The following is a 26,462-nucleotide window of genomic DNA, read 5'->3' as shown; positions in this document are numbered from 1 at the left end:
CTGAGAAGATTTTTACTGTCAAAAAATGATTTCTTAAGTAAGGGCTGATTGGTTGCTTTCTTGCCCTAAATCTCTTCTGATAATAGCCCCAATGTCTCCCAGCTGGATTTTATTAGAGTCTAGCTCACGGGTTATAACCCAAAGGGCAGTAAGGAACTTCCACTCCCTTGGCAAGTGACAGTGGCTCAGACTCAAGCATAGATGACAGCGTTTGTCCCCCACAGATAAGTCCACTGCTCTGGAATCTGAAAATTTGGTCTGAATCTGCATGTTATTTTCTGAGAAATGGCTTAAAACCCCCTCACAGTTAAAACTACTTGATTGCATACGTCACTGGGAGCAACACAGATCCACCAGGCCTTTTTGTCACTTGGAATAGCTTTGCCGATCAGGACTTGGCAGAAGTTAGATGAAGGCTAAGAAGCCCAGCTGTGCCTCCTGCAAAGCCCTTGGAACAAGATATCAAAATGTTTTCATGTGGCAGTTGGTGAGAATCAGGCAGTGACTCCAGCCCCCATTGTTCTAGCCCCCTGTTTTCCCTCTTCCTCAGTCGCAGACCAGGTGTCTATCCCCTGCTGACCTGTGGGAACCTGGCGGGGAGGACGATATTTAGAAATTATTGTATCAACCACAGAGGGCAAACACTGAGCAGAAAAAAAGATGGTCACTGCCCCAATCATTGGTTAGGTGGGAAGGGGCATGACTCTAGGATCCCCCTTCTAAAGGCTGGAATACCACTGGCAGCCCACAACACTTTGTAAATGTTCCCAGAACCACCTGCTGCGGAGAGCTGTGCCATGAGCTAGGCTGTAGGTACCTCTGAAGTCCCACTACACAGTGACCCAGCGATGGCGGGAAGAAATGCTGTATGGAGCTGGGTGTGGGTGTGGCAGGTGCTGTTTTTCAATCAGCTGTTCTGCAGAGTGGCCGTGCTGCACCATTGCAGGGACCAACAGCGTCAGGTGCTGCCACTCCACAGTCTGTCCTGGTGCTTCCTCCAGGGGCTAACTCAGACCAGAAGGAGTTTCCAGCCTCCCAAGAGTAACATGAGACAGTGTATACGTAGGAAACGCCTGTTTGCTGTGAACAATAAAAGGAAAGTAAATTCCTCTCTTCTCTGCAGAACCAGCCAGGGCTGCTGCGAATCCAGCACAACTGTTCCTACCTGAACTGACTTGTGCTGTGTGTCTGGATTATTTTAAAGATCCAGTGTCTCTAGATTGTGGGCACCATTTCTGCCAGGCCTGCATCAGTCGGTGCTGGGAGGCATTGAGTACAAACTTCCCCTGTCCTGAGTGTAGAGAAACCTTCTCCCAGAGAAACATCAAACCAAACAGACAGCTGAGGAATATTGTAGAAGCTTCCAGAAAACTTACACTGGAGCCAACAAAAGAACCAGAAGTTGGGACGGTGTGTGAAAAACACCAGAGGGCTTTAGATGTCTTCTGCGAAGAGGATCAAACACCCATTTGTTTGGTTTGCCATCTATCCGGAGATCACAAAGAACACCCTGCGGTTCCCATAGAGGAGGCTGCCGAGGATTACAAGGTAAGAAATCATGGGACGGTGTAAAAGCTGGAACGGCCAGAAAGGGCATTTTAATTTAAAAAAAAAGGCAAAAACCAGCGGATACGGTTAGACCCCCTTACGAACAATACGTTAGCAATGAGAACAGACTTATAACACACTGTTATTAACCTGTTCCGGCCCGAAACCATTTTTAATCCCAATAAGGACCCAGAAAAGTCAGTTCTGAATTGCCCAGGGTGGAAATGTATAACCTATAGCCCAGTACTATTACAGTGTAAGTGCTGCTGACCTGGGACACACATTCTGCTAGAAATGAAAAAACATCTTGTGTGCATGTGTTGTGCACTTGTCATGAAGCAGCGCAGTGATGGGAACTGCTGGATTTTCCTGAAAAAAGGCACAAGAAGGGGGAGAGGAAAAGTCTCCTGGCTGAAATGTGGCATACGAACAAGTGTAGTGGGCTTCAATATTGTCACCTTTTAAAAATACCCGTAACGTCTGGAAGATCCCAACTTACAGAGATTTCAGGGACCCGGCAGTACTGACACACAAACCCTTCCAGGGGACAGTGAAGGTCATACACATCACTAAGCATTGGGACTGATTCTGCTTTTCATACATTGTTTTTTATTTCTTGTGTATTTTTGAGAAGAGTCACTCTCATGTGTGCAGCTGAGACATTAGAGTCTGTTATTTTTCACTGGTAATTTTTAAATAGGCCTAAATGTTTCTGCTCCACAACTTTTGACAGTACAGATGGCATTGTAGGACCATGAGATCTCAAGGGATATTTTCTCCTATTCCTATAGGGCACACGTGGGTCAGGTGTTTCGTCTTGTCCCAAATAATGAACAATCACTTTGTCCACATTTCCATCAGGAACTTCATATCCGTATCAGTGACACAAAACCTCATCTGTATCGATCAGTCTTCGGAAATATCTCTTCCTTACCAGAGGCTCCCCCTGTTGGGAAAAGATGTCTTCCTCTGTGGATCCATTTGTATTGATCACACCTCCAGTCATCTTTTTTGTCCTTTTGCTTTTCATAACTGTGTGCAAGCAGCTGTCCATGTTTTTGGCTTAGAAGCTGGGAGAGTCGATATTTTGTCTTTTATACGATTTCTTAAAATGTCCAGTGCTTCTTGCAGTGAAAGTGTCCCAATTTATACATAGAAACTAAACTACACATACACAAACCAGGCAGTGAAAGGCTGGTTTGGCCGGTGTTTTCAGTAGTTCTGTGCTGCTCTCACTTGTGTGACATGCAGCATTTTTGTCCCCTGGGCCACTTTGGAACCAAGTGTTCTGAGTCGTTTAGTAATAAAGCGAATTATCCCCCAAAAACCTGGATTAAAGGTCAGTTCAGACAAGTTTCTCGTTAGCATTATATCAGTCCCACCTATATGTACTGCATTTAAAACTTTGGTCCCCTGAGCCCAGGGCCAGTGCAAGGAAGTTTCATGCCCTAGGTGAAACTTCCACCTTGCGCCCCCCCAGCCCTGCGGCAGCTCCCCGCACCCCCTCCACCCTGAGGCGTCCCCCCATGGCAGCTCCCTCCCCCTCTGCCCTGAGGCGCCCCCCCCCGTGGCAGCTCCCCCCGGGGAGCCGTGCGGCAGCTCTCCTCCCCAGCTCACCTCTGCTCCGCCTCCTCCCCAAGCATGCCACCCCCGGTGAGCTGGGGTGGGGAGCTGCCGCATGGGTCCCCGGGGGGAGCTACTGCAGGGGGGTGCCTCAAGGTGGGGGGAGCCGCCGCAGGGCTCCCCACCCCAGCTCACCTCTGCTACGCTCCCTCCCCGAGCATGCCGCCACCGCCAGCAATGACAATAATTGCATGGAGCGACCGCTGCCCTGGGAGAGGGAGTCTGAGCTGCATGTGTCAGCGCGCTGCCGGCAGCCCAGCCCAGGAACGCAAAAAAAAAATTGGGGGCACCGCTTTTTGGTGCCCCCAAATCTTGGCGCCCTTGGCAACTGCGTAGTTTGCCTTAATGGTATCACCGGCCCTGTCTGAGCCACTTCAGAACTGACTGTTCAGTCTCCTCCTTGGTTTTAAAGTGGTTCTGGGCTGGAATGGGTTAATGACAGTCAGCTGTTAATCAGTTCTCATGACTACAATAACGCTCCCAATGTCGTCTGACTGTTTCCACTAAGGTGTTTTAAATCAGTTTTATTTATTAAAATCCCATTCCAGCCATTGATCTCTATTTTGGTCCCATGAGCCACTTCAAAGCTGAGTCTGCGGGTGGTTTTATTAATAAAACTGTTTGTTGAACAGGTGGGTTGTCAGCGGTGTTCTGTAGTGAAGCATTATTCTCAGTTGTATCGTATCATTTTTGTCCCCTCTGCTGCCTTGGAACTGAGTGTTCTGGGCGGATTTACTGATACAGCTGTTTATTGCCTGAAACCATCACTTGCAGGTGGGTTTGGAAGAGGTTTTCTGTATTATTGCATTATTCTTAGTGAGTTGTATTACGTGTATCACTTTGGTCCCCGAGCGCTTTTGGAACCGTGTGTTCCAGGTCCTTTTTTGTGTTCACATAAAAGGTTCTGAATTAGAAATGATTAATAACCGTGTGTAATTAGTCAGTTCTCATTAATAAAATATTGCTCTGAAGTGTCGGTAACAGTCTCCACTGGTTTTTCAACAGTTTTATTTATTAAGATGTGTTTCTGGCATATTTTTGTTCCCTGTGTCTCTGGAACCGAGTGTTCTGGGCAGTTTTATTTATGAAGCTGGTTGGAGCTTGGAACAGGCCCCTAAAGGTGGCTTCAGCAAAGGTTTTCTGTAGTCTTGTTCTCGGTTAGTTGTATTACGTGTACAATCGCAGACCATGACAGTTTTAGCAAGGCATGCAACAACTCCTTTGTATGCCTTAGGCCAGGGGTTCTCAAACTGGGGGTCGGGTCCCCTCAGGGGGTCACAAGGTTACTACAAGGGGGGGTCACAAGCCCTCAGCCTCCACCCCAAACCCCGGTTTGTCTCCAGCATTTATAATGGTGTTAAATATATTTAAAAGTGTTTTTAATTTATAGGGGGGGTCGCACTCAGAAGCTTGCTATGTGAAAGGGGTCACCAGCACAAAAGCTTGAGAACCACTGCCTTAGGCAGTCCAAAAATGGCGTCCTCCATGCGGTGTAAACATGATCTCGCATGCACTGTGTGCGAGGTCCTGCTGTGCGAAGGACACCATTTTGTAGAACATCAGGGCCAGAGAGAGTCGTCCCGCGTGTTGGATCCAGCCTGCAGGGGCCAGTCAGACAATGCTCAGGCAGTCAGGCATGCAATGCAGGCTTGCATTTATAGATGGCATCCCATTGTATGGGAATCATTTTGGTCCCTTGTGTCACCTCAGAAAAATTAAAGCTATTTTTGCCTGTAACTGGCACTTGAAGGTGGGTTCAGGAAAGGTTTTCTGTGGGATAGCGTTGTTCTCAGTTAGTTGTATTATGCGTATCGTTTTGCTCCCATGAGCCACTTCAGAACTGTGTGTTCTGGGTCCTTTTTGGAGTTAAAAAAGAGGTTCTGGGCCAGATCAGGTTAATAGCAATGTTTGATTAGTCTGGTCTCATAACTAAAATGTTGTTCTTAAGTGTCTGTCACAGTATCTGCCCTTTTTGGCAACAATTTATTTTATGAAAATGCCATTCCTGTGTCTCTTCGGAACCGTGTGTTCTGTGCGGCTTTAGTAATGAAGCTAATTATCACCTGGAATGCCCCATCAAAGATAAATTACATGGGTTTTTCATTAGCATTATGTAGTCTCACCTCTATGTACAATATGTAATACTTTTCTATATCCGTGCCACTTCAGGTCCATCTTGGTGTTAAAAAGGGGTTCTGGGCTGGAATGGGTTAACAAAAGTGTGCTACTAATCAGTTCTTATTCCTAAACTATTGTCCACGAGATAATGAGCTATATGTATAAATTTTGTCCCTTTGCCACTTCGGAACTGTGTATTCCTGGTTCCTATTAGTGTTCAAAAAAATGGTTCTGGGCTGGAACAAGTTAATGACAGTGTGCTAGTAATGGGTTCTCATTGATAATATATTCTCCCCAAGGTCTTTTGTGGGTTTAAAATATGGTTTTGAGCCAAAATGACTTTAAAAGCTTCTGGGGGAATTCTGCACCAATAAATTTGAAATTCTGTGCACAATATTTTAAAATTCTGCAAATTTTATTTCTCAAAATAACACTATATAATCACACCAGTTTCAATTATTTTTGTAATTTATTTCAAAATACCTGTCAGCAAGTCTGTCTGTAAGAGTACAGACACACACAAAATTTTCCCTAGGAGTAGAGAATTAAAGAAACCCCTACAACAACCCAGTTCCTGCTCCTCTGCCTCCTCCCCTCCAGAGCCCAGCTAGGGGCCAGAGACTCATAACCCCTCCCCCGCCAGAGCCCAGCTGTGGAGCCCTCCCCGGCCCAGACACTCAGACCCCCTCTCCCAGAGGCCAGCTGCAGGGCTCCCCTTGGCCCAGACACTTACACCCCATCTCCCCCCAGAGCCCAGCTGCGAGATACCCTCCGGCTCAGACACTCACAGACCCGACCTCTCCACAGCCCTGCAATCAGAAGGAGAAACAGCCTTATGCTGGGTCTCGGGCTTGCACTGAGTTTTCTGCTTCCTGCTGCCTCCTTGCTTCCCTCAGCCCATTTCTGTGGGGGAAAAAAGGAAATTTTGTGTGCCCAACATTAATTTCTGCAAAATCCTGCATTGCGCAGTGGCGCAGAATTCCCCCAGGAGTACAATGTGTTATGAGTCTGTTCTCATCACTAAAATATTGTTCTCTGTAAAAGCACCTGCTGGTTTTTGCAACAATTTTATTCACTAAAATGTTGTTCTGGGCCTTTCTGGCTCGTTCCAGCTTTTACACCACCCCTATATTTCCAGGCCTGCACACTGCAGTGCTGCCTCCCTCTAGGTATCCGGACGCCTATTTCTCACCTAAGCCCTAGAGCGATTCACAGTCTGGAGGAAGACAGGCGTTCGGCTGCCTAAGTAGAGTGTGGGGCCCAACCAGGTAGGTGGCCTCTGAGCACACCTGCCAGACCAGGCCCCACAAGCTAGTACACACAGAGGCAGCTTCCCTCCTGACTTTTAGCCCAGGGGTTAGGATACTCACCTGAGAAGTTGGAAACACTGGTTCAAGTCCCTTCTCCACCTGATGAGGCAAAGAAATTCGAACAGGGATCTGCCATCTCTCAGGGGAGTGCCCTAACCATGGGCTATTGTGATGTGGGGCTCCCTCCCTCTCCCCTGGAGAAGCTATTCCACTAGGGATAAAGAGTGATTTCGGCTAAAGAGAGAGAGAGACCACAAGTGTGAGAATGACTGTATAGTCATGTAGTTAGAGCATCAGAGGGGTACCCGTGTTAGTCTGAATCTGCAAAAAGCAACAGAGGGTCCTGTGGCACCTTTTCTGTTAGTCTTAAAGGTGCCACAGGACCCTCTGTTGTAGTTAGAGCACTCACCCATTTTATTATGTATTTGAGATTCTTCCAAATATAAATAACTGGGGGGAAATCCCCCCAAAACAACCAAAACTAAACCAATTTTTCTTTTGTTAGGACCAAATTCGGAGCCATTTGGAGATTTTGAAGAAAGAGAGAGAAGAGATTCTGTCATTTAAATTGAGTGGGGAAAATGAAAGCCATGAATTGCTGGTAGGTGCCATTATTACTCAGAAGCAAATGTGCCCAGGGACATTATCAACACACGGCTTAGTCTAAGTGTCATAAGAGGAATAGTGAGTAACACATTCTCATCCGTGAAAAAGATGATCACTTCTTTCTTCTCATTGTAAAGAAAAACTCTTCTGCTTTAATTGAGAGTAAGCAGGAAAATGAAGCATTAAAGAAAGAGTTTCAATAATCCAAATATTTTCACTGATAATTCGAGTGTGATTTGTTTATGTAACAGTAGTTTCTCCTTTAGTCTTTCAACTAAAGCTGGCTGAAAATTTTCCACCAAAAAAAGCTTCCTGCAGATAAAAGGGGTTTAGTAGAAAACAACTTTTTTCATGGGAAAAAGTCACTTGCAACAAATGGTTCCATTTTTTGACAGGAAATTTCAAAATGAAACAATCATTTTTGTGTTATTACAAACTGAAATTTTCATTTTGCTTTTAAAAAGCTGAAAATATTTAAAACTTTCATGTTTGTTTTTTATCTCTTTCTTTCTCTTTTTAGTCTTTTTTCTCCTGAGTGCACTAAAATGAATAATTTCCCATTTTTTTCCCCTTAGTTTTTCCTTTTCGCCACTTTTTCAAAACTGGGAGATCTTTTGAAGAGGTACAGAGAGGAAGTACTAAAAAGAAAAATGGGGGGAAATGAAGATTATTTTGTTCCATTTTGGGGAAAGGGAGAAAGAAAAATGTGACATGTTTCAAAAGTTATTTCAAGATATTTTTCAAACAAATCAAAAGAAGTTCCATTTTGAAAACAGAGACATGGAAACAACTTTGAAATTTCAATTATTTTTGCAAATTTCCCCACCACCCAGTTTTTGGCCAGCTGCACTTTCAGCAGAGATAACCACAGCTGGCCAATCCGTGCAGCTGCTCTAGGAATCTGCTCCCCAGAGGAGGAGGCTGGTCACTTAGTGCCTAAGACAAAGCACAAGGATGTCATTGGAAAGACTCCGGGTCAGTTCAGTGAGCTTTGGAACAGGCCCTTAATGGTATCGCTGCTAGACTAGGGTTACCATATTTCAGCAAGCAAAAAAGAGGACGGGAGGAGCCCCGCCCCCGTCCTGCCCTAGCCCCGCACCTGCCCCGCCCACTTCCCTCCCCCCTCAGAACCTCCAACCCTCCCCCCGTTCCTTGTTCCCTGACTGCCACCTCCTGGGACCCCTGCCCCTAACTGCCCCCCAGGACTCCACCCCCTACCTAAGCCTCCCTGCCTCTTGTCCCCTGACTGCCCCCTCCTGAGACCCTCCCCCCATCCTAACTGGCCCCCTAGGACCCTACCCCCTACCTGTCCCCTGACTGCCCCAACCCTTATCCACACCCTCACCCCCTGACAGACCCCTGGGACTCCCACGTCCCATCCAACCACTCCCCACCCCCTGACAGCCCCCCCCCAGAACTCCCGACCCATCTAAACACCTCTGCTCCCTGTCCCCTGACTGCTCCAATCCCTCTCCCCACCCCTGCCCCCTGACAGCCCCCCCCCCCCCAGAACTCCCAACCCCCCCCCCTGGCTCCTTGTCCCCTGACTGTCCCCTCCTGGGACCCCTGCTCCTAACTGCCCTTCAGAACCCCACCCTCTACCTAAGCCTCCCTGTTCCTTATCCCCTAACTGCCCCCTCCTAAGACCCCCCCACCCTAACTGCCCCCCAGGACCCTACCCCCTACCTGTACCCTGACTGCCCAAAACCTTATCCACCCCCCCAAAAAAGTCCCCCCCGAACTCCCGACCCCCCCATCTCTTGACTGCCCCCTCCAAAATCTCCCCGCCCCTTCTCCTGCCCCCTGGCCCCTTTACCCTGCCGCTCAGAACATGGTGTTGGGCTCTGTGCAGAACCGGACACGTGGCTGCGCTCCCCAGCACAACAAAACCCGGTCCCACCCCACCCAGTGCTGCCGGAGCGGGGCGCTGGGCTGCAGGGGAGGAGGAGCTGCTGAGGCTGATGCAAACGGCCCGGCCGGCCAGCCGGCTCAGAATGCAGGCGGGGGGGAGCTCTACAGCTGCTCCGGAGTCCAGCCCGGCAAGCTGCTGGGGAAGAGCTCAGGCTGCCAGAGCCCCATGCGAGCGGCTGACTTTCCTGCAGCCCTCCCAGCCGCACCTCGCTCTGCAGGGGGGGAAATCCAGGACATTTTGAGTGATTTACAAATTCCCCCCCGGACACTATTTTTAACACAAAAAGGAGGACATGTCCAGGTAAATCCGGATGAATGGTAACCCTATGCTAGACATTGCCATGGAGACAATCTGGGTTCCAAATCTGGTCTGATTTCCTTGCTCCTTGGGTATCAGGGGCCAGAGAGTGCTCCAGAAACAGCATGAATTGGTGGACTTCTGTCCAGTTCATACACTCATTCCTAAGCAACCTGCAAACTCAGATTTGCATGTGCAAAAAGGGGTCTTCCCAGGAGCCCAATTTGTGCTCAGGTCCCTATGTGGCTTAAAATCCAAGATTTATGGTGTGCCAAATTTTATGTATCCAAAACTGTTTTCAGAACTCGTGAGAACAAACGATGGATCTCAAATTTTAGTACTTTTTTTTAAAGGCCCTTTATGTCTATATGTATTTCGTGGACAGCATCTGTTCCCCAGTTCAAGTTTAGTGCTTCTTAGTTTGGGTTCTGCTGTTTCCTCTACTAAAATAATCCTTGCCAGTCCAGTTCTGAATCCCAGACCTGCTGTGCTTCCTGTTATTAGAAGGATCTGGTTTTCTAGAAGCCACTGATCAGAGATTATCTGAATCATGCAAGAAAAATTCATATTCTAAACAGGGGCAACTCTGTTTTTTGCCACCCCAAGCACAGCAGTTAGGCGGTCTTCGGTGGCATGCCTGAGGGTGGTACACAATCAGACGGATTCGGCGGCATGTCTGCGGGTGATCTGCTGGTCCCGCGGCTTCAGTGTACCCGCCGCAGAATTGCCACCGAAACCACGGGATCGGTGGACTTCCGGCAGGCATGCCGCCAAAGGCCGCCTGACTACCACCCTCACAGCAACCGGCAGGCCGCCCCCGTGGCTTGCCACCCCAGGCACACGCTTGCTGCACTGGTGTCTCGAGTCGCCCCTGATTCTTAACACCAGTTAGGACTCTTAAAAATCTATTGGAAAATCTTTGGTTTACTGAGCATAGAGAATGTTCTCCATAAAATGTCAGAAGTTAAATTCTGTGGGGTTGCAATGACATGCTGCCATGTGTATAAAATGTCCCATGACTCACTCCGTATTCTTGTCCTTGACCAGTGCTTTTCGTGTTCATATTTCCTCATTTCAGAAACAGCTGGAAACTGAGAAGCAGAAGATTGTGTCTCAATTTCGGCAACTGCGCCAGTTTTTGGAGGAACAAGAGCAACTCCGGCTGGCCCAGTTGGAAGAGCTGAATCAGGAAATTGAAAAGAGGAGGGATGAGTATGTTGCCAAATTATCTGAGGAACTATCTTCTTTCAGTTCCCTGATCAGTGAGATGGAGCAGAAGTGCCAGGAGCCAGCGAGTGAATTCTTGCAGGTGAGATGGTGTTAGAAACACCCCAGAACCTTTCTCAGGGTGAGAAAGTCTCCTAACCCTTCACTTTTGGAGTGTAGGAGTGAATGGTCAGAACATACAGTATTGCTAAAATATACATGATTTTTCCTTAGGGGCTTGATAAAATGCCCAGTAAAGACAATGGAAATATACTTCTTGAATAGAAGGAGCATTGGATCGAGCCCTAAATGAAAAGAAATTCTTCTTTTGAATACTAGTGGGAGAAGACTCCTCCAAAAATTCTCCCTGTCTCCTAATGCAGGAACAAAAGGACATTCAATAAAATTAGAAGGTGACAAATTCAAAACTGATCCAATGAACACGTTTTCACAAATCTCATAATTAGGCTTTGGAACTCATCGCCACCAGATGTCGTTGAGACCAAGCATTTAGCAAAACACAAAAAGTGACCAGATATTTATATGGATAACAAGAAGATGCAGAGTGATATTAAACCTCATGCTCCAAGGCTTCAGCCAGTCGCTAACTGTTAGAGAGCAGGATGAGAATGTAGGAGGCAGATTATCTTACACCTTCCCCTGAAGCATCTGGCCCTGTCCACCTTTGGAGACAGAATACTGATTAGATGGACCTCCGGTCTGAGCCAGTCTGGCATTTCCTGTGTTCCAAAATATTTTTTTAAAATGCCTCTAACTAGAAAAAAAGAAAAAAGGGCGAGAAATAAAACGTAGCATCCTGGACATCTCTAGCTGATATCTAGGTTCAGATTCTCAGTTGTGACCAGTATCTGCTGTGGGCAGCATTCTTCACTCCTCAGATTTCCTGTATTGAACCTGGGGTGTAGGATAGTGAATGGCCCTGTGATACTCTGTACCCCACACCCATTGTTCTCACCCAGCCCCAACTTCCTGTGGGTGTCAAGAAGCCCACAGGACGGGTCTTCAGAATGTTTGTGGGCAAGTGGGGAGAGAGTTTACAGCATGTGGGCAGCACAGCATGAAGGCATCCCCCCTCTGGACCCACTGGAGTCTGCAGGAGGGGATCTTCCCCACACCTGTGAGTGTTCGGGAGATCCTTGTTCAGCACAGCACAAGACTCAGCCCTCTGATTCCATGTGCCGGGTGGTTATCGAAATGTTGTTACACAAAGAGCCTATGTGCCCCCAGTACAAACTTCCTGGGCCCAGATCCTGCAGTCAGAGCACTTCTCCAAAGGCGCAAAGGCAGCACATGTAATGTTTTGTTTGTATAAATAAATAACAAATAATTCCTCTTTGAACCTCAAACTGTGAAGACAAAGTGAGTCCCCTCCAGAGCAGGAGGGATCCTTAGTGTGAGAGATGGGACTGAATTTCCTTTTATCTTTCTCCTTAGTGCGAGATATGGGACTGAATTTCCTTTTATCTTTCTCCTCTAGGACATCAAAGGCACCTTGAGCAGGTAGGTGGCTCCTTCTCACTCTCCCTTTCACTTCCCAATGCAGGGAAGGGATTTTGGACACGAGACATTGCTCCCCATGGTCCAGCAGTGCAGAGTGTGGGGCTGGTTATCTTATATTATGCGAACAAGTAAATAACTTTTCCTTATTCACTTTCTCCACCCCACTCATGATTTTATATCTCTATCATATCCCCACTTAGTCCCCTATTTTCCAAGCTGAAAAGTCCTAGCCTCTTTAATATCTCCTCATATATGACCTGTTCCAAACCCCTAATGATTTAGTTGCCCTTTTCTGAACCTTTTCTAATGCCAGTATAGCTTTCTTGAGATGAGGAGACCACATTTGTATGCAGTATTCAAGATGTGGGCGTACCACAGATTTATGTAAGGGCAATAAGGTATTCTCTGTCTTATTCTCTATCCCCTTTTTAATGATCCCTGACATCCTGTTTGCTTTTTTGACTGCCGCTGCACATTGCGTGGACGTCTTCAGAGAACTATCCACGATGACTCCAAGATCTTTTTCCTGATTCGTTGTAGCTAAATTAGCCCCCATCATATTGTATGTATAGTTGGGGTTATTTTTTCCAATGTGCATTACATTACGTTTATCCACATTAATTTTCCATTTTCCATTTTGTTGCCCAATGACTTAGTTTTGTGAGATCTTTTTGAAGTTCTTCACAGTCTGCTTTGGTCTTAACTATCTTGAGCAGTTTAGTATCACCTGCAAACTTTGCCACCTCACTTTTTACCCCTTTCTCCAGATCATTTATGAATAAGTTAAATAGGATTGGTCCTAGGGCTGACCCTTGGGGAACACCACTAGTTACCCCTCTCCATTCTGAGAATTTACTATTTATTCCTACCCTTTGTTCCCTGTCTTTTAACCAGTTCTCAGTCCATGAAAGGATCTTCCCTCTTATCCCATGAGAACTTAATTTACATCAGAGCCTTTGGTGAGGGACCTTGTCAAAGGCTTTCTGGAAATCTAAGTACACTATGTCCATTGGATCCCCCTTGTCCACATGTTTGTTGACCCCTTCAAAGAACTCTAATAGATTAGTAAGACATGATTTCCCTTTACAGAAGCTATGTTGACTTTTGCCCTGCAATTTATGTTCTTCTATGTGTCTGACAATTTTATTCTCTATTATCATTTCAACTAATTTGCCCGGTACTGACGTTAGACTTGCCGGTCTATAATTGCTGGGATCACCTCTAGAGCCCTTTTTAAATATTGGCGTTACATTAACTATCTTCCAATCATTGGGTACAGAAGCTGATTTAAAGGACAGGTTACAAACCATAGTTAATAGTTCCCCAATTTCACATTTGAGTTCCTTCAGAACTCTTGGGTGAATGCCATCTGGTCCCGGTGACTTGTTAATGTTAAGTTTATCAATTAGTTCCAAAAGCTCCTCTAGTGACACTTCAATCCGTGACAGTTCCTCAGATTTGTCACCTACAAAAGCCGGCTCAGGTTTGGGAATCTCCCTAACATCCTCAGACATGAAGACTGAAGCAAAGAATTCATTTAGTTTCTCCACAATGACTTTATCATCTTTAAACGCTCCTTTTCTATCTCGATTTGTCCAGGGGCCCCACTGGTTGTTTAGCAGGCTTCCTGCTTCTGATGTACTTAAAAAACATTTTGTTATTACCTTTGGAGTTTTTGAGTAGGGGGGAAGCTGATCTGTGTGGCTGCTGGTGGGTGCTGAGCACCCACTGTTTTTTTTCTGTGGGTGTTCCAGGCCCAGATCACCCATGGAATCGGTGCTGATGTATCACTAATCCTTAAATTTCACTTGGTTATTCCTGTATTCAGCCCAATAACTTATATTTCACTAAATCCTAACGTGTGTTGACTAAAGCACCTTCCAGAAAGCCAGTCAGTCTTGATTTAAAGACATCAACAGACAGTGATGCTTGGAGCTCCCTAGAAGTGGGGGGGCCACCAGTGCCCAAACCATGGCCCACCCCTGCTCTGCCTTTTCCCCCAAGACCCGCCCCCTGATCGCTCCTGTCTGCCCCTTCCTCCCATCACTTGCCTTTAAGGCAAGTACAAAGGGAGAAAGCAGAGCTCTCCCACTTTTAAAAGTGATGGGGCCATGGCCCCCCTATTCTGGTGCCCCGTCAAGAGATGGAGAATCCACCACTTCCCTTGGCAGTTTCTTCCAATGGTTAATCCACCCACACTGTTAACAATGTCTGTCTGATTTCCCATTGGAATTTCTCTGGCTTCAGCTTCCAGCAATTGGTCCTTGTTATGCCTTTGTTTGCTATATTGAGGAGCCCTTTAGTACCAAGTCTGTTCTCCTCATGACGGTATTTATACCCCACACTCAAGTGCCAGGGGTCTCTCAGTGCGAGGCATTTTTACCAGCCCTCAAATCAGTTTTGTGGGTCTTCTCTGCACCATCTCAAGTTTCTCAATGTCCATTTTAAAATGGGGACACCAGAACTGGATGCAGTTTTCCAATATCGGTCTCACCAAAACGAGGGGAAGCTTGTAGTGTCCAAGCTGGGATTGGACCTATTCCTGGGGCAACAGAGACTTTAATCCTCCAGGGTCTGCTGAGCTACAACCATTCACTAGAGTAAAACACAAACACAAATATGACCGAACTCCACAGCAAGTAACACTGGGTTGTTCTTCAGATGCGAGAGGGAGAAGTTTCAGAACCCAGTGGCCTTTTCTTCTGAACTGAAATGGAGAAGCTGGGAATCTTCTCAAAGAAATGCACCTCTGGAGACCATAATGAAGAAATTCAAAGGTAATAAACAGTCACCTGGGGGATTTTCTCACATCCATTACACTGATAATTGACAGAGCTGGGGAAATCTCTTAGGGACAATGATTGTGTATGGAGATAGTCAGCTAATCATTTGGAAGCTATGAATTCCCTCCTCAGCTCTCAATACAGCACATACACACTGGGTTCGGGGCCTACATTCGCACTCCTTGGGGGTTTCCTTTCTTAGCAGCTATGAACGTTAACCTGAGCTTGAGCTTCCTGCTGAATTCACTGTTTTTGAAGTATGTTTGTTTGGATTTTTTGTCTGCAAGGCCTCCTGTGTCACCATAGTCCCTCTCTTGCTTTGGAGCAGGGCTGGGGAACATTTTTTCTATCACGGGCCATTGACTCACGGAAAAAAACAATCGCGGGGGGAGCGGGTATGGAGGCAGTGGCACTGGAACAATTTTTACAGTGGGGGAGCTGAAAGCCAGTGGTCCCCAAACTTTTTACCTGGCTCCACCCCCTTACCCCTGTCTGTGCCCCCTCTCCCTAGAGGTGGGGCCAAGACTTGGCCATGGCTCCGGGAGGGGGGATGGGATGCAGAAAGGGGTAAGGGGGCTGAGGCTGGGACCACAGCTGGGGGTTGGAGCAGATTCCCAGGTGCTGGGCCAGCAGATGGGACCCCGTGTGCGGTGCCAGGGGCAAAGCCCTGTGAGACGGTCCCATGGCAACTGCAACCCCACATGCAGGGCTGGGGGCGGCAGCCAGCCGGGTCCTTGGGCATAAGGCTGGTGGCTGGTACCCCGCGCAAAACCTGGGTGGTGTTGCAGCACTCTCCACACACCTAGTCTGTGCAGAGAATCAGGGCTTCCCCCCTGTGGCGGGGCAAGTCGGCACTCGTGGTGGGGGAGTGGCGGCGGATTAAATTTAGCAACAGGCTGGATCTGGCGCACAGTCCGTAGGTTCCCCGTCCCTCCTTCAGAGAGTCTCCACCTTTTATCCTCCTGAGCTGGAGATAATGAGACCACCAGGGCTGAAAAGAAGGATGAGCCAAGTTACTAAGTACTAATTGTACAGATTTAAAGTTGATTGAATGTTAATCAATGAAAAATTTCTGTGTGTGGGTCTGTCTGTGAGTGACGTGTTGGTTTCAGAGGGTTTCTCTACACAGCAATTGAACACCTGTGGCTGGCCCGTGTGCGCTGACTCCGGCTCATGAGGTTCCGGGTCGGGCTGGAGCCTGGGCTCTGCGACCCTCTCCCATCGCAGGGTCCCAGAGCCCAGGCCTCTGCCCAAGCCCCAGCATCTACACCGCAATTAAACAGCCCCATTGCCCGAGCCCTGCGAGCCCAAGTCAGCTGTCATGGGCCAGCCAGAGGTGTGTAATCACTGGTAAAACATCTCTGGGTCTGTCATGTAACCTTAGGTCATGTCCTTAGTTTTTAATGTTTGTGGATATTTTTTAGTGAGGTGTGTAATGGCTTTTGTACTGGTGTGAATTGTACTTAACCTCCTTAACTAGAACTTCATAAAGTTTGTTTTCTTTTCATTTTGCTTTTGTGATAGAACATTAACGATGTGAATATATCCCTAACCATGACAACCTGACATTTCATCTTTTTCACCCATTTCTTCCTCTAGACTCCCTGTCCTCTAGACAGCGCTTGGACAAAGATACATTTCTCGGCTCAAACGGTGAGTGAAAATTTTCCTATGAATTATGGTGGCTCCTTGGCAGCACCATAGTTCAGGTTTTGTTTCAATTTTGCATTTGACACGAGCTGAGCAACATATTACTGGTGGCTACCCAGATCCTTCCTAAAAACAGAAAAGTAGATTCGTTTCTCTTAGGATTTAGAATTTGTAACTAGTGGTTGGGGTAACCAGATGGGCTGGGGTGCGGGAGAGGGGGCGAGCCGTGAATATCCGTAGAGATCTAAGAGTTTAAAAATGAGCCTTTTGGAAAATCAGAGAGCAACATCTCACCTCATTTTCAGAACTCTTTATGCGCATACATCACATCCCCTGGCAATATTATTATTATTAGCAAATGCACAAGTGGTACAATGAAGAATGGAAAAATTCAACATACAAAAATAGATCATTTCTGTTTTATCTCTCACCTTTATAAGTCAAAAGAAAAAAAATGTTAAAAATGTCCAAAGGGATTAGGTAGACATCAGCTATTAGCAGACACACCAACTCTCATGAATGAATCGTGAGAGGTGCGATTTCTGAGTAAAATTAAGCCTCACTCATGATCTCACCATAGAGCCGTGGCTGAAAAAAATCCCGACATTTGAGAGTTCTAAAAATGAGGCTTCATTTTACTTAGAAATCCTGTCAGCTGCCCTGGGCACGGCCGGGGCTCCCGCTGTCACCACCCCAGGGTGGATCCTTCCCTGCCAGCCTGGGAAGTGGGAGAGGGAACCCCACTGTAGCCCCCAGGCCTAGGGAAGGTGAAGAACAGAGTTGAGGCTGGGAGGGGTTTATTATGGCCTGGGGGCTGCAGGGGGCCTGAAGTGAGTGGGGGGCTGATGGGCTGGGGGGGCTGTATTGCTGGTGGGTTCTGAGCAGATAGGGTGAGTGCTGGCAGGGTGAACTGAGGGCGGTGGGATAGGGGTGCTGAACTGATGGGCAGTGATGATGGGGGCTGTGGGACTGAATTGCGGGGGGTTGGATGGGGACAGAACTGATGGGGGCTGTGGGACAGGATTAATTGCTGGGCAGGAGATGGGCAGATGGGGGGTGAGAGCTCCTGCAGCAGAAGCCAAAATCCCCTTCCCCAGGACATGTGGGCGAGTGGGCAACACTGATTGTCACATGCGCACACCCTGGGGAGGGGCCAGGGGAGTTCAAACATCCAGAGACTGACCTAGAAACCACAATAGAATCCTTTTAATCATGTCATGATTGTTGGGACAATCTCCTGAGATTTGATCCCTTGAAGTCGGCAATACTGTATTAGCCATTGCATAGCCCTGGGGCCAGCAGTGTGGAGTTTGGAAAGTCCCCGATAGCCCAGCACAAGCCGAGCAGCCGTTCAGTAAGTGTGCGATGTCCTCACCCCCCCGCAGCTACACACAGTCCTGGGGGGCCAGGGGGGTCTCTATAAAAGCAGTTTTTCTAGTGCTCAGCTGGCTGATCGTTGGGGGGGGGGCTCTGCAAGGAGACGGGCTGTGCAGAGTCACATCATTGGACAGGGGGACGTTGGATTCCCTGTAATCTGCTGGGAGCCTCCTATGATGCCAGGATCTCTAATCACATCTGTGGGGAGAGGTGGGTGCAGGTGGGGAAAGATTCCAGGGCCCGATTGTCAGGCCCTTTTGTGCTGGTCTGTCAGAGCAAAGGGGCCTTAATGTGCCTGGAAACAGACCCCAGAAAATAGCTCCGGTGCCAGGGAGCCCCCCCCCCCCCCCCCATCTGTGTGAAGTTGGCAGAGGGGCTCCACAGCAACTCTGCTCCCAGCCGTTATTGTAGGAGTGGGTTGGGGGCCATGCTGGGGGCCAGAGCCGGCCCTAGGGCGGTGCGGGGTCTGGGATGGAAGTGACGGATTCGTCTCTTCTGGGACTGACTGTGACAGCCAATTGCACTGGCCTGTGGTGCCCCCTAAAGCGCAAGGCCTGGAGCTGTTGCCCCGATTCGCCCTCCCCAAGGGACCCCTCTGCTGGGGGCATTGAAAACAAACTTTATTAAGTTCTAGTTAAGGAGGTTAAATGCAATTCACACCAGGTAGACTAAAGGAAGGACAAAGGTGCCTTAAACCCACCTCCCTCTAACCCCCCTTGTCTTCCCCCCAAGCACAAGGATGGAATCACTGAGACTCAGACTCTGGGTCTGGGGGCCTGGCTCAGCGGAGCTGATCCTTTCACTGTCACTGAACTGGCTCTGTCGGGGTGTGAATCCCCCCGCCCATGGCTGAGATCTCAGCGCTGCTCCCCAGGCACAGCTGGGTAAATCCTGGAGGCAGGAGGTTGCCTGGTTCACTCCCCAGCTGGGGCAGGTTCTGTCACTGACACGATCAGACCCTGCCCCAGGGCTGAGCTCTGCCCCTCACGCTCTGATTCTCTCTCAGCAGTGAACGTGACTCTGGATCCAAACACGGCCCATCCCGACCTCATCATGTCTCCGGATCAGAAACATGTGAGATATGGAGGCGTAATGCAAGCTCTGCCCGACAACCATGAGAGATTTGATACTATGCGCTGTGTGCTGGGCTGTGAGGGATTCACCTCGGGCCGACATTACTGGGAGGTGGAGGTGGAGATGGAGAGGTTGGGAGTCTGGTCTGTGGGGGTGGCCAGAGAGTCTGTGAGGAGGAAAGGACGGATCAGCCTTAACCCTGAGCAGGGGATCTGGGCTGTGCAGGGCTGGGAGGATCGGTACCGGGCTCTCATGTCCCCTGCGCAGAGCATCCCCTTCCCCCCGAGTCAGGCACCCCACAGGATCCAGGTTTATCTGGACTATGAACGGGGGCAGGTGGCGTTTTTCGATGCTGGTACCAGGGACCTGATCTTCACTTTCCCGACGGCCTCTTTTGCCGGGAAGAGACTCCGCCCGTTCTTCCAGGTTAGCACTACTGTCCCGCTCTGCCATGCTGGGGCTAGTGTGCGACTCCTCTAGCCCCCACCCTCCTGATCTCTATGACCTGGAGCACTCAGTCAATCTTCCGCCCCCCCCCCCCGCCGTCCCCGCACAGACTGGGCTGAGGGGGGTGATGCTCTACCCGTAGCTCTGTGGCTGTGGAGGTCTGTGTGAGGTTCTAGGCTGGTCTCTGTGCTCCTGGGAGCCAACGCTGTGTGAAGTGGGGGGGGGTCCCACAAAGGAAGGAGGGAGCCCCCCTGTGGGTGAGGACCCAGACAAGGTGAGGGAAAGACCACCCGACTGGGGGGAGAGCAGGGGGGAGGCCTGGCTGAAGGGGCTGGGGGGAGGGGAGAGCAGGGGAGGGGCCTGGCTGAAGGGGCTGGGGGGAGGGGAGAGCGGGGGGTGGCCTGGCTGAAGGGGCTGGGGGGAGGGTGGGGGACAGACCAGAGGGCAGACCAGGCGTCAGGCGGGGAGAGGTTCCCAGGAGATCAGGGGCAGGTATCGCAGGGGAAGCAGAGCTGAGCAGGAAGGACCCAGCTGCACAGACAACGTCCTGCCCCTTGGCTTGGGGGACACAGAGGCTGGGGACCCGTTGGGCCCCCCAGGGTTCCACCAATCAGAGCCCAGGACTGGAGTCCTCTGCTCCCCTTCAGCGGCTATTCTAGCAGCGTGAGCAGGACACTGGGTGGTGGATTCGGACTGACGAGCTCCTAAGCGCCCTGTGGGCCAGCATTTGAGATCTGTGGTTCCTGACACAGAGGCAAGGGAGGGATCGGACACTGATCTGTGGGCCAGATGTTTCAGAGGGATTTAGCCTTTAAATACCCGGTGCTGTGAGCTCTCTTGTCAGAACAAACAGCTCAATACCCTGTGCAATCCCGAAACTCAACCGAGGAATCGTCTCTTTTCCAGCAAACGTGAAAGAATTAAGATGCTGAAGTGATTGTTCCCTTAGACAGTGTTTATGGCAAAGCTAATATTGGCAGATTGTGTTATAAAATTTAATTGTTGTTACGGTATAAATTTCGCTTTCTTTATGATTAAACTACTGTTGTGTGAGTCTGCATTTTCTGGGGGCTCCAACGCAGGTGCTGCTTCTTAGAGCTGGGAGAAAAATATTTTCTCTGCCAAATTAATTTTAAAAAATTTTTAAATTGAAGGAAATTTTAAAATTTGTTGGACAATTTTTGTGGAATTTTTCCATAGTTGATAAAAAATAAACCAAACTTAACAAAACATTTCAGTTACTTGGTTCTTATATTCCCCTCCACCCACACTTTTCACTCTGCCTTTTCATAAGAACATAAAAATGGCCATCCTGGGTCAGACTAAAGGTCCATCCAGCCCAGTAGCCTGTCTTCTGACAGTAGCCAATGCCAGGTGCCCCAGAGGGAGTGAACCTAACAGGCAATGATCAAGTGATCTCTCTCCTGCCATCCATCTCCACCCTCTGACAAACAGAGGCTAGGGACACAGTTCCGTACCCATCCTGGCTAATAGCCATTAATGGACTTAACGTCCATGAATTTATCTAGTTCTCTTTTAAACCCTGTTATAGTCCTAGCCTTCACAACCTCCTCAGGCAAGGAGTTCCACAGGTTGACTGTGAACTGTGTGAAGAAGAACTTCCTTTTATTTGTTTTAAACCTGCTGCCCATTCATTTCATTTGGTGGCCCCTAGTTCTTATATTATGGGAACAAGTAAATAACTTTTCCTTATTCACTTTCTCCACACCACTCATGATTTTATAGACCTCTATCATATCCCCCCTTAGTCTCCACTTTTCCAAGCTGAAAAGTCCTAGCCTCTTTAATCTCTCCTCATATGGGACCCGTTCCAAACCCCTAATCATTTTAGTTGCCCTTCTCTTCTTTTCTAATGCCATTATATCTTTTTTGAGATGAGACCACATCTGTACACAGTATTCAAGATGTGGGCGTACCATGGTTTTATATAAGGATTTTCTCTCCCTTCCATTGGAAAATTTGGGCGGAGGTGGAGGAGAGAAAGAAAAGTGAGCAGACACCCCCAAAATTCCAAGTTTGTTTCACTTTTTCAGAAGCCACCGGAAGGACCATTAGTAGATAAAATGTTGCCTGTGTTCTCTGAGAATGAGTTATTCACAACCTGACCCAGCAGCTATCCTTGTCAGTCAAAAATAAAGGTGCAGAGCAAAGTGCATGAATATTACCTAAATTAGTTCCTGGAATCCTGACATTGCTTGAGTAACTTTTTCCCCTACCAGAAACGAAACTAGATGAAGATGATAACATTTATAATCACCAAACTAGCTCACTGTCTGAGCCCAAGACATATTATCGGAACATGGAACCAGAGCAAGACTTATCGTGGTTAAAGAATTCTGTCAAAAAATTAGCACCATGCAAAAGCAATTCAGTCATCATTAAATGGACTAAAAATTGGCTAACTGATAGATCTCAAAAGGTAAGGATAAGTGGGAAATTGTCATCCAATGGGGGTGTTTCTTGTGCAGTCCTGAAGGGATCTGTTCTCAGCCAATGCAGTTCAATAACTTTATCAATGCTCCGGAAAACTATATAAATAATTACTGGTAAAATTTACAGGGGACATGAAAAAAAATGGTGGCTTGATAAGTAGTAAAGAGGGCAGATCACATATACAGACTGTTCTGGATAGATTGGCAAGGTGGGCTCATTTGAACAACACTTTCCTAACTCAGGGCATTACATCCAGCACGGGGGAATTCTATGTCAGATTTCATCTTGACAGATATTGAGGAATTAAGAACGGAAAGGTAGTGGCTGCAGAGGTCCAAGTGATGATGACTTGAGTACATTTATTATGTGCAAACCAAATAAAGTCTGAATGGTGTCTATAGAAATAATATATACACACAAGATGTGCTTTGGGACAAAGAATGTCAAGTGAAGAATGTGAATGATAATTGGGAGCTGTTTATGAACATTTGACTAGAGGCCCAATAAAGCCACAATTCTGCAATTGAGAAGGAAAACTGCACTATCTGGGGGAGAAAACACCCCACAATCTCACTTAGAGGGGAGGTGAAAAAGATTATAAATAATAATAAAAACTATAACAAATAAAAAGAAGGGGAAATTGATTGCATCACATTTATATTCACTGCTAGGAATCATAGAAAATTGATGAGAGGCAAAAGGACATGAGAAACCTATGGCCAGAAGAGTTAAGAAGACCGAGAAGGAGGCTTTTGTTTATAAGTAGTGTTATGCTGGGTTGTGAAGGCTTCCCCTTGCCCTCCTTTGGTTCTTGTCATGCAGACAGAAAGCAGAAGACCAGAGACCGAAGTGTAGGCAATGCAGGGTTAATCAAGCAAGCATAATCCACAGTTCTGTACACCAGTAGAGCTTTCCCCATTCCCACCACCTCTTTCTTAGCAGGCTTAATGATCCCTGTGTTGCCTCCCCCTGGCCCCATCCCTTACAATTTATGGCCATGTTCCATTTTGGAGGGTTGTGAGTCTGGGGGCTTCGGTACCACTTCTTTTGTATCCCAGAGGAGGGGGAGAGAGTGAGGTTGTATTTCTCTAGGGTCACCGTTTCTTTGGCTTTTAGTGTTTCTTATACCTTCCCCCCATCCCCCTCACCTCTCCTGACTGGTTGCTTGACCTTGGCTTGGGAGCGGAGTCAGGCAGTCTTCAAGTGTACGCTTGTATATTAAACTCCCACCACACCCAGCAACACTTTAACTCTCCTCCTTCTTGTTCTAATTGTGTTATAAACCCCATCTGGCCATGGGCAGATGCAACACATGGTGTCTTTGTTCACACATGTTAGTATGGATATAAGAATATCAAAAGTCAAAAGGGCAAACAAACCCCCAAATTCTATCTCAGGCAAATATACTGAATGCTGTATTCCCATCACTAACACAGGTGTTAGGAGAAATCTCATTGAAGCTGAGGGGGAGAACAGTCACCATTCATTCAGGATAAATATCCCTGGCCCCACTCAACACCAGCACCATGTTCCTACAGCACAACAGCCCTCACTCCTTAAACATCTACTGCTTTCTGCCATCCACTGGGCTGGTTATGCTGCCAAAGAAGGAAATCAGATTGGTTTGGCAAGATCTGTTCATGACAAACCCACATTGGCTGTTTCTTATAACCCTGTTATCTTCTAGGTTTGAATAAATTGAGCATGTAATTTGTTCCGGTATCTTTCTGGGTATTGAAATAAGGCTGGCTGATCTCTAATTCCCTTGATCTTCCTTTTTTAAGATAGGCAAACATAGCGCCTTTCTCCAGTCCTCTGGGACCTAACCAATCCTCCATACATTCTGGAAGATACTTGCTAATGGTTCCAAGATTGCTTCAGCTGGTTCCTACGGTGAAAAGTCTCCAGGACCCACAAACTTAAATGTATTTAACTTATCTAAATACTCTTTAATCTGTTCTTTCCCTATTTTGGTCTGAGATCCTTTCCCCTTATTGTTAATATGAAGCTTCTGGTCACAATTAACCCTTTTGGTAAAGTCCTGAAGCAAAATAGGTATCCCACACTTGAGTCTTCAGAAGCAGTAGCACAGGTTAGATTTTTTTCATTGAAAACTGGCTTTTCAAGGGAAATGAACAATGTGGTGGGAAATTTTTCATTCCTTTGACATTTTTCAGTTTTTTGATAAAACTAAAGGACAAATTGTTTAATATTTTGAATCAAAACTTGCTTTTGTGAGTCTTGGCTTCTGAAAAAGTGGAACAAACTTGGAATTTTGGGTGCGTCTGCTCACTTTTCCTTCTCTCCTCTCTCCGCCCCCCATTTTCCAATGGAAGGGAGAGAAGAGGGAGAGTGAAAAGTGTGGGCAGGGGGAACAGCCAAAGAACGGAAATGTTTTGTTAAGTTTGGTTTAATTTTTTTCAACTAAGGAAAAATGCCACTAAAATTGTCCAACAAAAACAGCACTTTTAAATTTCCTTCAATTTTTTAATTTTTAAAATTAATTTCACAGAGAAAATATTATTCTGCTAGCTCTAAGAAGCAGCACCTGCCCTGGAGCCCTCAGAAAACGTTCACTCGTACAACAGTAGTTTAATCATAAAAAAGTGAAATTTGTCCCCTAACTGAAAATGATTAGCCCAACAATGAAACTTTATAACACAATCTGCCAGTATTAGCTTTGCCATAAACACTATCTAAGGCCTGGTCCCCACTAAGTCCCCACTTCGGACTAAGGTACGTTAATAACGTAGCTGAATTTGAAGTACCTTAGTCCGAACTTACCGCGGGTCCAGACGCGGCACGGAGGCTCCCCCGTCGATGCCGCGTACTCCTCTCGCCGAGCTGGAGTACCGGCGTCAACGGTGAGCACTTCCGGGATCGATCTCAGAACATCGATTGCCTGCCGCCGGACCCTCCGGTAAGTGAAGACGTACCCTAAGGGAACAATCACTTCAACATCTTAATTCTTTCACTTTTGCTGGAAAGGGGCTGATTCCTCAGTTGAGTTTCAGGATTACACAGGGTATTGAGCTGTTTGTGCTTCTGACAAGAGAGCTCACATCACGAGATATTAAACCCCTTTGAAAAATCTGGCCCGCTGATCAGTGTCCAATCCCTCCCTTGTCTCATTTTCCTCACTCAAGGCGTTAAAATCCAGCATGGGGGAATTCTATATCAGATTTCATCTGGACAGACAATGAGGAATTGAGAATTGAAAGGTAGTGGCTGTGGAGGTCCAGGTGACCATGACTGGAGTACATTTATTATGTGCAAAGAGAATGAAGTCCAAACTGTGTCTATAGAAGTAATAGATATTGTGACAAAGCTCCGACCTTGTCTCAGTGCATCCCATGCTTCCAGGTGAATTACGCTCGCCTCAGAGGTGAACTGTGACCCTCTCTCTAGAGGCAAGGATCACAGCCTACTGAGCCACTTTCATCATAAGCCAGCAAGGGAGGTGGGAAGAAGCAACCCTCCTTTGCACAGTCTCTGTGATTAATCGGCGGGGGGGGGGGGGGGAATGGAGGGAGGGGAGCCCAGGCCTGCCCTCTACTCTGGGCTCCAGCCCAGGGACCCTAATAGTAGCAGCTATTGGGAGCTGACTTTTGAAACAGGACGGGTACAATTCCCTGGGCCACTTCCCCACAGCAGCCCCCCCACTTCCTCAACATCTGCTTCACCCTTACCTCAGGGCCTCCTTCTTTGTGCCTCATAGGGTTTCTACTGCCCAGTTGCTCCAGTAGCATGACTTCCTCCTACAGCTCCTTACATGCTCCACTCTCTGAGTGGCTGGGAGGCTTTTAACTAGTTCCAGCCAGCCCTTGATTGGCTTCAGGTGTCCCAATCAACCTAGCTGTCTCCACTGCTTTCTAGAAGGATCTTAATTGGCCCCAGGTGTCTTCATTGACCTGAAGCAACTGCCATTTGGTTACCATGGTAACAGGGATTTGTTTAGCCTGGTGCTAATATACCTGTTTCTCACTACTTTCCTATAGCTATCTGGCCTTGCCCCATCACAAAGGTTCTTTGGGAGAAAGAATTTAAAGTGAAGAATGTGAATGATAATTGGGAGCTGTTCATGAACATTTGACTAAATGCCCAATAAGCCACAATTCTGCAATTGAGAAGCAAAGCTATACTATCTGGGGGGAGGAGGGGGAAGCCCACAATCTTGCTTAGAGGGGAGGTGAAAAAGGTGCTATAAATAATAATACCAATAACTATAACGGAGAAAAGGGGAAATGGATGGTTTCATATTTAAATTCACTGCTAGGAATCATATAAACTTGATGAGAGGCAAAATGACATGAGAAAGCTATGGCCAGCAGACTTGAGGACACTGAGAAGGAAGGTTTTGCTTATAAGTATTGTTATGCCGGGTGTTGGGTGAAATCTCTTCGAAGTTGGGGGGGGATAACAGCCGGGGATAAATGTCCCCCTGGCCCCACTCAACACCAGCACCATGTTCATACAGCTCAACAGCCCATGCTCTGTACAGCACCATCCATTAGTTACTACTGATTGGCAGAGTGT

General features: G+C 47.4%; 1 protein-coding gene across 1 annotated transcript; it reads left to right on the top strand.

The window, feature by feature from the left end:
- The first annotated feature begins 777 nt into the window (after window positions 1–777).
- Window positions 778–19,784, top strand: LOC135972129 (E3 ubiquitin-protein ligase TRIM15-like). Its single transcript, XM_065564099.1, has 7 exons — window positions 778–1,548; window positions 7,105–7,200; window positions 10,493–10,723; window positions 12,119–12,141; window positions 14,803–14,918; window positions 16,524–16,577; window positions 18,958–19,784. Exons 3-7 carry the CDS (start codon window positions 10,682–10,684, stop codon window positions 19,503–19,505), a joined length of 783 nt encoding a protein of 260 aa, XP_065420171.1. The 5' UTR covers window positions 778–1,548; window positions 7,105–7,200; window positions 10,493–10,681; the 3' UTR covers window positions 19,506–19,784.
- Window positions 19,785–26,462: the final 6,678 nt, after the last annotated feature.

The sequence above is a fragment of the Chrysemys picta genome, chromosome 12, assembly GCF_011386835.1.
Source record: "Chrysemys picta bellii isolate R12L10 chromosome 12, ASM1138683v2, whole genome shotgun sequence".
Classification (NCBI taxonomy): Eukaryota; Metazoa; Chordata; order Testudines; family Emydidae; genus Chrysemys; species Chrysemys picta.
Note: the sequence above shows the minus strand (reverse complement) of the source record. Positions and strands in the feature narration are given on the sequence as shown.